A 13,486-nucleotide genomic window follows, 5' to 3' on the forward strand; every position below is an offset into this window, starting at 1 on the left:
GGGCTTTTTCTTCATTCCACCTTGTAAAGAGGATAATTTGAAGGGCCATAGGAAGTTGTCACAGGAAGTTATTGGCTTCTTTGAAGCCTTTTCCCACAGTATATATCCGTGAATCAGATCCTCCAGGCAGATGATGTCATATTTACCAAGAGATTGAGCAAAGTGTTATCTGTAATGGCAATTTGCTTCTTACCAATTTTGCTGTAACAACATTTGTAGATTAGTTCATTTACTTACATTAAGTTTGGGTACACCCATGCAATGTATGCTTCTTCAATCCTCACTATGTTAATTCAAGCCTTCTTGAACTTAACAAAGGTTCCCTTGAAGATCTGGCAAAGGGGAAGAAGCTCCAGCACCTTTCAGACCTTTGGGCTCACACCATTGATACCTCTGATCCTTAGGGAAAATGCCCATTTGTGTTCTGTAAGAACATAGAAGTTGTCAGCTTTTCTTGCCATCCTAGCCATTCCAATCTCAGTTCTGTCCATCTGCCTGTGTTCCTTGTGACTGTGTTTAGCTTTTTCATAGATAAGCTTCCTTGTCTTTCGAAGCATCTTTTGGGCAAACTTCTTTCTCAGGTGCTTGATCTTCAGCTCTGCAAAATTCCTTTGCTTTTTCTTAAGGGTTGCACAGCAGGAAACTTTTTCTTCTCTTCAACACATTCCATTGTTCCAGCTGGAAAAGAGGATTCTTCCCTTTGAAAAAAACAGAACAAGTCTACTTATGCCTTTTTCTACCTGACATTTCTTCAAATCTTTGAGGACAGCTATCATGTCCTCTGAAGCTTTCTCAAAGGCCCAAGTTCAGAGTTTCTTTAAGCATGTCTCTTAAGCTGTGACTTCTGTACTTTTTTTGAGATGGAGTTTCACTCTTGTTATCTAGGCTGGAGTGCAGTGGTGCGGTCTCAGCTCACTGCAACCTCCACCTCCTGGGTTCAAGTGATTCTCCTGCCTTAGCCTCCCAAGTAGCTAGAATTACAGGCGTGGGCCACCACACTTGTATAATTTTGTATTTTTAGTAGAGGTGGGGTTCCACTACATTGGCCAGGCTGGTCTCGAACTCCTGACCTCAGGTGATCCACCCACCTCGGCCTCTCAAAGTGCTTGGATTAGAGACATGAACTACCACACCCGGGCTTTTTGGACTTCCTAATATTCTGTTAATTTACCTCTAGATATCCTGTAATTTGGTAATGTTCCTCTTAAAATGTGGTGCTCTGAATCACATGCCATGTTTTATTTCAATTTTTTTTTCTATGCAGAATAGACTTCCTGTAGTCTGGGCATTATCAGTGTTATGTACTGTTTTAAAGTTTGTCGTCCTCTGTGTTCTTTCTTGTCTTGGGTGGCAGCTTTTCTTTTTTATTTTTTTTTTGAGACGGAGTTTCGCTCTTGTTACCCAGGCTGGAGTGCAATGGTGCGATCTCGGCTCACCGCAACCTCCGCCTTCCGGGTTCAGGCAATTCTCCTGCCTCAGCCTCCTGAGTAGCTGGGATTACAGGCACGTGCCACCATGCCCAGCTAATTTTTTTGTATTTTTAGTAGAAACAGGGTTTCACCATGTTGACCAGGATGGTCTCGATCTCTTGACCTCGTGATCCACCCGCCTCGGCCTCCCAAAGTGCTGGGATTACAGGTTTGAGCCACCGCGTCCGGCCTGGCTTTTCCTTTAGCATATTTATTCTACCTCTTCTAGTTTGAAGACCATTCTCCTTGTTCAAAGAGGTTAGAAACATGCTGCTGAAAGAGGACAGAAACAGAATAGATGTCAGGCACTTCTGTTCTCTTTGCCATCTGCTAACTTTATGTTGCCTCCTTGAAGTCATGGGGCTGTCTCCTAATTTGTTCAGTCCTTGCTTGGAAGGTAAGAGCAGTGGCAGCAGCTGCTACTACTTTTGGTTGTGATCCTTTGGAGTATTTCCTGTAAGCCTCAGCTTGTTTTGAGTTTTAACCTCCTTAATGGCTGGGCTCATACTGTTTTGTGAGTATGTCCTTGGTATGTGCTCTTCTCTCATCTTTTTAAATTACTTTTAAAAATCTGAACCCAACAAGTGTCTTCTTGATTTCTGCAGTGCCTTCCCCCACCTTTCTTTTTGCCTGAGTTTCAGCTTTTGATTTCTAGCCATAGGATAAATATTTTTTAAAAAATACTTTAAGTTCTGGGTTACATGTACAGATCGTGCAGGTTTGTTACATAGGTATACATGTGCCATGGTGGTGGTTTGCTGCATCCATCATCCCGTCATCTACATTAGGTATTTCTTCTAATGCTGTCCCTCCCCAAATTCCCTCATCCTCTGCTATCCTTCCCCTAGTCCCTGACTCCCCAGGCCCTGGTGTGTGATGTTCCCCTCTGGGATCAATATGTATTTTAATGATAAAGTTTTTGAATTTGCATTTCTGTAGCTGGGTCTGTGTTCCATTTTTCTTCTCTGTTTTTCTTTCTGTGCATTTTTGTGCTTTAGGATGACATGATCACTCTCTCCTAAATTTCATCATGAGTCTTTCTTGTTGATTTTGCTCTGATCAGCAGTTTCTCTTTTAGTTTTCTTCTCCTTACAGAAATGATTATAGTAAAAAAATGAAGAAGTAAGTTTATGAGATATTTAGCCTTTGTCTGAATAACACTCTCAGCAGATGTTAGGAGAGTTGGAATCTCTCAGTCTTTTTAAAATTTGGTCCCCATGTCAGTTTTGCAAATTGCTCTGGAGAAGCTTGTTCTCTCCCGCTTTGGCCTGTGTGTTCTGCGGGTTACCCCCACCCAGTACTGTTTCTCTTTCTTGGAGGTCATCTCGATTTTATTTAAGAGACAAATCTGCTAGTTGTAGGTATCATAGGAGCAGATATCACATCAGATATAACAACAGAGTAAACAGGAAATGTTTGTTAAATGAACAAAGCATTCATTCTAGTGATACAGTGCTCTGAAGTCTTGATAATTTTATAAATTGTGTAACTACTTTTAATGTAAGAAAAATGCACTTTTAATGACTGTCTGAACGCTACAAACCATCAATCCTGTATAAATCCTCATATAGTTGTGTGGAAATCCATGCAATGATTTTAGAAATTAGGAGTTATATATTTCTAATGGAATCTTAGAAAATGGCAGTGATTTTTATTTGTAAGCAGTTGATGTTATGTCTATATAGTTAACAAACTGTTAACAAAATCAAACACTGAAACCACATAGCTCATTTCAGACCCACAGCTAGGTTAATAAGAAAATGCAGAAGTATTTTCAGAAGCAAATCAAAATAAGCACTAGGCAAACTCTAGTATGCATTTATTTATTTATTTATTTTTTTGAGATGGAGTTTTGCTCTTGTTACCCAGGCTGGAGTGCAATGGCGTGATCTCGGCTCACCACAACCTCCGCCTCCTGGGTTCAGGCAATTCTCCTGCCTCAGCCTCCTGAGTAGCTGGGATCACAGGCACGAGCCACCATGCCCAGCTAATTTTTTGTATTTTTAGTAGAGACGGCGTTTCACCATGTTGACCAGGATGGTCTCGATCTCTCAACCTCGTGATCCACCCGCCTCGGCCTCCCAAAGTGCTGGGATTACAGTGCATTTTTTCTCTGTGGGTAAGAGTTTCACGGAGGTTAAGATATTGCACTGGGTTCTAGTGTAATCAATTTCCATTTACTCCCATTCCCCTCCACTGACCACCTCCTTATGTCCCATCCCTCGAGTGTAGAGCCAAATGAGGAGCAGAGTCTGAGATCTAATAACATTGCAGAGCTGAGTCCAGGAGCAATCAATTCCTGTCGAAGTGAATACCACGCAGCTTTTAACAGTATGATGATGGAACGCATGACCACAGATATCAATGCACTGAAGCGGCAGTACTCTCGAATTAAAAAGAAGCAACAGCAGCAGGTTCATCAGGTGTACATCAGGGCAGGTAATGTGATTCTTCAATTGAATCAATTTCAACTCTATCTTAACTTGTAAAATGAAGAACAAATAATCCTAGGAAGGCCTTGGAATTACTAACTGTCGCTCAGTATCCGTCAACACAGCTGGCATGAGATAATAGCATATTTAGCATCTCATTTTAAATTTTGTTTTATCAGGCTCTAAAGAAGAAAAAGACTATAGGTTCTTTTTAGGCCCCAAAGACCAGGCAGTTGATGATATTAAACACGTCTCTACTCTATGTGCTTGTAGAGAAGGGTTTACAAATGATTAGAATGTTGCAAAGCCATGCAATCCTTGGACTGGAGAAATTTTAGAGCTAATGCCCCATACATTTTATGCATTTGAATTTATAATTTAGTCATCTGTGCACTAGTAAATTAAGCTATATACTAGTCATTTAGGTGATATAACAGCTGTTGTGATCAGAGAAAATGGTGGGGGTGGGGAAACTTTAAAAAGCCTGTGCCTTGCTGATGGCAAGTATCTTGGGAGTATACTAAGAAGAACATAATTACAATGGAATTGGAAATGCTCTTTTCCAAGGATTGTCAAGCTTTTTTCTTTTTAATTCCAAAATTCCCAGTGAACAGTCTGCTTTGTTATTTAATATATGCTGATTTGGGAACTGTTTTTTCTTGCTTGAAGTGAATATCCTAATGAAATGATGCCTGTCCAGAATTAACTGAAATATAAATTTGACATGTTTTTTAAGAGGCATGTGACCATGTGACTGATCTTGCACAAAAACTGAATTTACCTTCCATTTATAAAAGTAGAATAGTTGACTTCCTGACAATTCTCACTTTATCCTGAATTGTTAAGAAACCAATCACAAAATAAATGAACAATTACACTTTAAGTTTCAAAAACATTGACACATACATTTCCTCATTTTGCCCTTAAATCTATGAGGAAGGCAAGGACAGATAGTCTCGTCTTCTTCCAAGTGTTGAGGAAATGGTGATTCAGGAAGGCTTAGCAATTGTCCAGGGTTATATAGCTGTAGTGAGTGGTCAGGCCAGGGCTAGAACACAGTTGTTCTGATTCTGTGCACAGACCCTTTTCACCTACACTGTCTTTGGGTGTGATGGCAAACCATCTCAGATCAGCCCAGTAGTTTGTACCCTAGTCAGCAATCAGCAAACTGTGGTCTATAGGCCAAATCCTGCTCACTCCCTGTTTCTGTAAATACAGGTTCTTTGTTTTTGTTTTTGTTTTTGTTTTGAGTTGGAGCCTTACTCTGTCACCCAGGTTGGAGTACAGTGATACAATCTCAGCTCACTGCAATCACCACCTCCCAGGTTCAAGCAATTTTTGAGCCTCAGCCTCCCAAGCAGCTAGGATTGCAGGCATGTACCACCATGGCCTGCTAATTTTTGTATTTTTAATAGAGACAGGGTTTCACCATGTTGGCCAGGCTGGTCTTGAACTTCTGACCTCAGGTGATCTGCCCACCTTGGCCTCCCAAAGTGCTGGGATTACAGGAGTGAGCCACCATCCGTGCCTGTAAATACAGTTTTATTGGAACACAGACATGCCCATTTGTTTATAGGTTTGTCTAAGGCTCCTTTCACACTATAATGGCTAAAATCTTTACAGTCTGGTCCTTTACAGGAAAAGTTTGCTGACCCCTTCTCTAGATCATGGTTGATGTAGTTTTCTTTATGGGAGAGATTGCTGCTCAAAGGCAAAGCTCTAGAGCACTGGTTCTTGAACTTCAATGTGCGTACAGATCATTTGGGGATCTGCTAAAATATAGACTTTGTTTCAGTTGGTTTGGAATGGAGCTGAAATTATACATTTCTAACAAGCCCCTAGGCACTACTGGTGCTGCTGTTTGGGGACTGTATTAGTCTGTTTTCACACTGCTAATAAAGACATACCCAAGACTAGGCAATTTATAAGAGGCTTAATGGACTTGGAGTTCCACATGGCTGGGGAGGCCTCACAATCATGCTGGAAGGCAAAAAGGAGCAAGTCACATCTTACATGGATGGTGGCAGGCAAAGAGAGAGAACTTGTGCAGGGAAACTCCCATTTTTAGAACCATCAGATATTGTGAGACTTACTATCAAGAGAACAGCATGGGAAAGATCCATCCCCATGATTCAGTTATCTCTTACCAGGTCCCTACGATAACACATGGGAGTTATGGGAGCTACAAGATGAGATTTGGGTGGAGACACAGCCAAACCGTATCAGGGACCATGGTTTGAGTAGCATGGTTTTAAATGGGATGGTATATGATAGGATTAACAGCACAGGTGGAAAGACTGAACTTGAACTAGAGGTAAAAAGACCTTAGCTTCTGAGACTTAATGGAAGGTGGTGAGGATGGTGGTTGAGGTACAAGCTTCCTAGGTTAGGGAGGATGGGAAGTAAGGGCCTTTCAGATCTGATAGCTTTTGTTTTTTCATGGAGAAATTGGGGGAAAGTTGTTTGCTGGGAATAAGGTGGGGATGGGAGTAAGTGAGAGGTTAAAGAAAGTAATGGAGATTGAGTTAGGTCATTGAAAGGAGTGAGAGAGGGAAATGAAAAGATTGTTTGGCATTGAGGACTCAGTGAAACAGGAGGTCATGAATTTGAAGGGCTCAGTTTCAGAAAAGAGAATGTGGATTATGGATCCAGGTATGGGATTTTACTAGGAATGTGTGACAAAGAGACAGGGATGCCTATGAGACAGTGATCTAAGTGGTCAGCCATGCATCTGGCAGAGTAGTGGGGGTCAGTGAGCCGAAGACAGATGAGGGGTTATGAGGAGCCTGTGGAACAAGGACAGAAGTCACTGTGGTTCACTACCACGTATAGTTGACTGAGAGCCTGAGAGCTGGAAGAGCAAAAACAAGAAGCATTAGAATTGAATATTTTTCACATAAGGTAGAGCTGGCTGATAAGATTTAGGATGGAACTAGGGAAGTTGAGGAACTATGAGAATGTAATGGAGAGCCAGTCACAGTGACAGGCAAATAATTGAGGGAGGTAGCAGGAATGTGGTGAAGAGGAGACAGCTATCAACATTTTCAGTCGATATTGGGGTATGACCAGTGGTAAATGACAACAGGAGAGAAGGGTAGAAGCTAGTTCAGCCAGATGAGATGGACACTGAGGAGGAAGGAAGCTCACACACAGAGGGAGAGGCCTTCTCCCTACAGCTGCCATCCCTGGGACCATGTGTGTTGAATGCTGCATTGGAAATAGGAGCCTGGTCGTAGCCACAGGAGGTCGACAGTAATGCCATCAACAGTGCCTTCTAGGAGAACAAAGATTTTTTGTTTGTTGTTTGTTTTGAGATGGAGTCTCACTCTATTACCCAGGCTGGAATGCAGTGATGAGATCTTGGTTCACTGCAACCTCTACCTCCCAGGTTCCAGCAATTCTCCTTCCTCAGCCTCCCAAGTAGCTGAGATTACCAGCGCATGCTGCCACACCTGGCTAATTTTTTGTATTTTTAGTAGAGACAAGGTTTCGCCATGTTGGCCAGGCTGGTCCTGAACCCCTGGCTTCAAGTGATCCTCCTGCCCTGACCTCCCAAAGCGCTGGAATCATAGGCATGAGCCACAGCACCTAGCCAAGGATGAAGCTTTTGGTACTTTTCAGTTTTCAGTTGGCTTTTGAAGTCCATTGAGGATGCAGGAGTGGTTTTACATTTCTAGGGTTAGATGCTGGATAGGTGTGAGTTCACTGCATTCTCACTACCTTTTTATCACTTCTGTCATTCTGCTGCATCTCACTTCATTATACGCAGTGTGTTCTTTTCCCACTTCTCAGAAGCCGATAGATGATAATCCATATGGTCATAGTGTTTGTTGTATTATTTTTTTTTAAATATGCAAAGATTTTCTAGGTACAGTACGTCTGAGGTTGCTATGTGGCACCAAGAGCTCTCTGTAAAAAAACATGAGGGAGTCCAGATAATAATTAGAATGAATGGTCAGAGTCCCTGTTCCTTTTTGAATTATCATCCCGTGGTGCCTTTCTCTTTAAAGAAGAGAGAATTGGTACTCTAGGCTTGTGGGTTGAATTCAGTTTCTTCTGTCTTCAGTCACATGACTCTGCTCCTCCCTGGGGAATAGATGGAAAGGGATGCAGGGGTGCTGGGAGGACTGTGCGATTTCTGTTCCGTGATGGATGTGCTTCTCTGTAGTACACTTCATACTACCTTTCAACATTTCTTTCAGACAAAGGGCCAGTGACCAGCATTCTCCCATCTCAGGTAAACAGTTCTCCAGTTATAAACCACCTTCTTTTAGGAAAGAAGATGAAAATGACTAACAGAGCTGCCAAGAATGCTGTCATCCACATCCCTGGTCACACAGGAGGGAAAATGTCACCTGTCCCCTATGAAGACCTTAAGACAAAGCTCAACTCCCCCTGGCGAACTCACATCCGAGTCCACAAAAAGAACATGCCCAGGACCAAGAGTCACCTGTGTTGCGGGGACACCATAGGACTGATAGAAGAGCAGAATGAGGCCTGCAAGACCAATGGCCTGGGGGCGGCAGAGGTGTTCCCCTCTGGTTGTACAGCGACAGCTGGAAGAGAAGGCAGCAGCCCCGAGGGCAGCACCGGGAGGACAATCGAGGGGCAGTCTCCAGAGCCGGTGTTCGGAGATGCTGACGTGGATGTGTCTGCGGTTCAGGTGAAGTTGGGAGCCCTGGAACTGAACCAGAGGGATGCTGCAGCTGAAACTGAGCCCAGGGTGCACCCGCCCTGCCAGCGGCACTGCCCAGAGCCACCAAGTGCACCTGAAGAAAACAAAGCCACCAGCAAACCTCCCCAAGGCAGCAACTCAAAAACCCCCATCTTTAGCCCTTTTCCCAGCGTCAAGCCCCTGCGGAAGTCTGCCACTGCCAGGAACTTGGGATTATATGGCCCTACAGAAAGAACCCCGACCGTGCACTTTCCTCAGATGAGCAGGAGCTTCAGCAAACCTGGCGGTGGAAGCAGTGGCACTAAGAAACGATGATGTCTCCCCAGAACTTTGTATCTGGACTCACCTTTTCACGGTGGTATAAGGGTTGCAGCTGAATGGCTCTAAAAGAGTTCTATTTGTCCAGTGAAAATGAATAGGTTCAGATACGAGCAACAGCCCATAAGAAATGGGAACTGGAAGTTTTATAATGGGAGTTAGGACAGGGCTGTTTTCCCATCCACTTGCTAACTGACGAAGTGGATTCTTGTGGCAAAATAAATATTGTGGTTTTATAGTGTGACGTTTTCCCAATTTTTCATTGTGAGCTGTTTAAAAAAGACTGTATGTCTAGACTGTTAACTCCTCTCGCATCCTTCTGTTCTGGGGGCCTTCAGAGTCCCTTGTGACAGCACCCCCAAACCTTCCAGTTCTCTGGGTGTTACTAATACCCAAGCATGCACATACCAGCTTGCTAGGACAGAAACTGTAAAAAGAAAGTAAGTTTCTTCGTTACAGAAAACTTCCTGATTTTCCTTTTCATGTTTTACTGAGGGGATTGTGTTGTGTGAGTTTTCCCTCATTACCAGTCTCCAAATTGTTTTTTTAATCTTATGCTAAGTCAAAGGAGAAAGATCTAGATAGCCTTTCTTTAACTTTCTATTTCTACCTGCAAAATGAAGAAAACCTTTCATCTGTTGAAATTTCGGTCGATGACCCACTTGAAGATCTTATGCACAGGACACACATGGGATATGCTTTAAGCAGTTGCTCCAAACAGCTTGCTTGCGCCACTGAGCTTTTCCTGAGGTTTGTTTCCTCCTCTGGAGGAGAGCTTTGATCCTCAGTGGCATGGATGACTTGATGGGCTCCACATGGAGCCCAGCCTGCATCCCCTACCACGCAGCTCACTCACCCACCAGCTCTCTACTGCAGACGCACAAGGCCTCTGCTCAGAAGCCAGAACACGGCACCTGCAACTCTGTTACTTGAATTTTGTGCTTTCTGATTGGAGTCCTTTGTTGAGTACTTTATTACTTAAACACTGCCTTTCTCTGGAGAAGGCCCCAGTGCTTTCTAGCTCCCGCTCACTCCTGCCCTTTCTAGCTCTCTCTAACCCAGTGGGTCAGGGATAGCATCTCTTGTCTCCACTATGCAGATGGGAACTATGAGCCACACAGAGGCGAAGTAGTACTTCAGTTACTCAAGGTCAGTACTCCCGGTATTCAAGGTGGCTTGGCCACATTTCCTTCAGTGCGATAGGCAGGTTTAGTGCTCTTTGTATACAGATGCATTGGCGACATAGCTTGTAAAAACCAAGACTGGGAAGCCGTTCACTAAACTCCCTCCTGACTCAAAGGACCTGTCTCTAGATGGTGGAGTCGCATGCTGGCATTTTACAAAACCATCTATGACTTCCTTACCCTGTGAAGGGAGTTCATTTTAAAAATGCTTCATGCCCCTAACATTTGGCTGAACAAAAGGCTCACTCCTCAGTCCCCTTCTCCCCACTATCATTAGAGGAATAGACTCAGCCTTCATCTTGGTCTCTGGAGGACCTTTGGCGATACTTGCAGAAATACTGTTGATGCAGTCAGTATTAATTTTAGCTAATGGATTGTTAATTCTGAAATGAAAACTACAATTTTAGAGCAGGCTTTTACTATGAGAGGTACTAATTTTTATAATAGAGAATGTGGTTGTGTGGGCTTTTTTTGAACAGAAAACACAACAATGACCTATACAGTGAGAAAAGCAATTTTACCCTCTTCATGGTATTTTTTATCCCCAGAGGAACTGAAGATAGAAAATATGACTAATAAGTTATTTCAGTTTTGGTCTTGAATTCTGTGCCATCTGAAGTTAGAATCTAGCTTCTTAAAAAGCAGCCACCCCCGCAGCCTGTTTTTTGGGAAGGGTGTAGGTGGAGAGATGGGCTTATTTTGCATACCACCCTCAGGGCCCAGAGACCCACTGCATTTTCCAAAGTTAAGGAAATGATACCATTTTCTTCTGTCACTTGAACTTTACAGATAAGAATGATTCCATCTCATATCCTTTCCTTTGCCCCTTCCCAAATGAGTCAGAATAGTCAGGTTCCCTTTGAGGGATGTCTGACTCGAATGGAGAATTGTTCTTCCCTCTGTTAAATCAGCTCACTAGCTCTCTGATGGTCTGGGTTCGAGGAGATGGTTAATGAGGTATACACAAATCCTTATACGAATGCTTGGGATTGCACCACGGCTGTCCACAAACTTAGTTATCAACAACACATGCTATGTCCTGTGAATGCTCTCTTCTCACCTGTTTCCAGGGTTGGTCTTCCTGAGAAGGGGATGGATGAGATGACACACAGTTTGGGATAAGTATCTGTTGAATGAATGAATAACTGAAAGGATAATAGTCCTTTGAGGTAAAAATGGCCTTGTCAGAATTTTGAAAATCCAGCAGATTCCTGTTAAAGCACTCTGTGTACAAATAACATGCATGCGTTGTACCAAGTAATCATAATGTGAATTGGTCAGTTTATGAGCCTTGCCTACTTTAGAAAATAAAGAAACCTGCAGTAGCCTCTACCACACAGCATGTACAAAGACCAGTATGGACTTGCTATCTTCCCTATGTATTGGACACTGTATGCAAACACCAGAAGTACTTAACAAGTAGTGGTTTCTTGATTTCATGTCTGTAACCTCTTAGCATTTTTGCCGGGAATCAACTCATTCTGATGCCTCTGCACCTCAGTTCCTCTTACAGAAGCCTCCAGATGATCTATATCTAGTTAGCAATGTCAGCCTATGGGCTGCAACTGTTTGGGACATTGTATTCCTGTTTGTCTTTTGTTGTTCTGAAGGATTGTATTGATCACAAAGCTATATGCATAAAGATTCTCATTGTTGTAGCTGTTGTGCCATTTTCTGAGTGCATGCATGAAACACTATTGTGACATTCCCTTCTCCTTTCTCCCTTTATCCCCCAATCCCAAACCCCACTGGGTCACATGAACCAGGGAAACAGCCCAGTAAGCTCCATCTCCCCCAGTCTAATCACTGGGTTGCAGGGTGGCCTGTGACCTGCCCAGCATTTGCAGAATAGCTGGTTCCTGAATATGAGCACAGAGTTTACCTAAGAGTATGTTTATATAAAGTCAGACTTTAGATCTGCCATTTATTTTTGTCTTATTAAAGTGAACAATAAGAATACAGTTTAGCTAAATGATATTAAAAATTCTGGATGAATAGAGGTATATATAGTTGCTGCCATCTCCCCATGTAAAATCTCTCTTTACATTGTTTCTAAGCCACTTTTTTTGCTGTCTACAGCATTTGAGGCAGCATTTAAAATCTATTAATTTTCCTAATTAGAAAAGTAACAGGTTTTAGAAAATTGGAAGAACACAAACAGCATAAGGAATCATCAATATTCTGATATAGATCTTTCGAGTATGTATATGTATGTATGTGTGTACATGCTGTTATCTACAAAAAGGTATGTTGAACATGGTAGTTTAAGCTGTCTTTCTGGTGAACGCTCTTACACAACATAATTTTTAGTGACTAGTATTCCATGATGTGTTCATGCCAGAATTTGCATAACCAGTACCTCATCAGATAGGTGTTTTCTGATTGTAGATAGTAGTGGAGACAGTATCCCGTTACATCTATGCATATAGCCTGAAGTATTTTCTTAGGATATGTGTATAGAAGTGGAGTTGCAGGGTCAGAAAATATGTCCACTTTTAAGACACATGTATCTCCAAATTGCCATTCTTAAAAGTCGAAGTTATACAAGCAGTGAATGAGAATGCTTGCTTCTCTACAAGTCAGAAGAGGCAGCAGTCTCTTTCCTTTTTTTCCCCCCTTTCTATGACTTCTAGTGTTGAAGTGCCAATAGAAGCATTTTGAAGCAGTGAGAGTGGACATTCATAGCACGCATAGCTCACTCCCGACTTTTAAAAGAAGCATTAAGATGTTTGCTGAGGTTCCTGGTAGGTGCCTATTATTAGGTTAAGAAAATTTTATTCTTTGCTTGCTAAGAGGTTTTTTTTTTTTTTTTTTAAATCAACATGTATCAAATTTCATAAAAAGAACTTTAATTGTATCTTTTGAGAAGGGAATAGTGCTTGAGAATTGGTATCCTGAACTCAAAGAAATAGCCATTACCAGGCTTTGTCAAAGAATAGTAGGTATTTTGGAATTCGAAGTGATACAGTAAAAGTTTTATGTGCAAAATGTTCGTTGAAGTGTTAAATGTACTAATGGAAACCTGAAAACCATGTTAACATCTGGGATAGGGGAAATGTTTGGGTGAATTATGATTCACCTCCAGGATGGAAATGCGAAGGCCTGTGAGTATTTGGGCTGTTGAAGTGGGAGTTATCTGTTATTCACATCAGGCAGTTCAGAGTCCAGTCAGCAAATCTACAGTCATAGAGACACCAGGATATAGTGATGGATGGGAGGCCCTTGCTGGGTGGTGGCTCAAAGCAGAACTGTGGGAGTGGTTCTTCTGCAAGGGCAGCCTGTGCTCACATGAATGGGGACCGGTACTGTAGGTGCTGGGTCAGCTTTTGTGCAGTTCCCTGCTGGCCACCTCTCAGTGCTGAATGTCTGACTCAGTTCAGGCTGCTCTAACAAACTACCATAGACTGA

At 42.5% G+C, this 13,486-nt stretch overlaps 1 protein-coding gene across 2 annotated transcripts in view; it reads left to right on the forward strand.

Annotated features, from left to right (window-relative positions):
• Positions 1-11,736, forward strand: part of TBC1D30 (TBC1 domain family member 30) — a 95,831-nt gene extending 84,095 nt beyond the window's left edge. For both annotated transcript variants that reach the window (XM_039472438.2, XM_003926528.4), the window contains 2 exons: positions 3,702-3,908; positions 8,104-11,736. In XM_039472438.2, the coding sequence (XP_039328372.2) occupies positions 3,702-3,908; positions 8,104-8,891 (995 nt within the window). In that variant the 3' untranslated portion in view covers positions 8,892-11,736. The remainder of the gene's footprint in view (positions 1-3,701; positions 3,909-8,103) is intronic.
• Positions 11,737-13,486: the final 1,750 nt, after the last annotated feature.

Source organism: Saimiri boliviensis, chromosome 7 (genome assembly GCF_048565385.1).
Source record: "Saimiri boliviensis isolate mSaiBol1 chromosome 7, mSaiBol1.pri, whole genome shotgun sequence".
NCBI lineage: Eukaryota > Metazoa > Chordata > Mammalia > Primates > Cebidae > Saimiri > Saimiri boliviensis.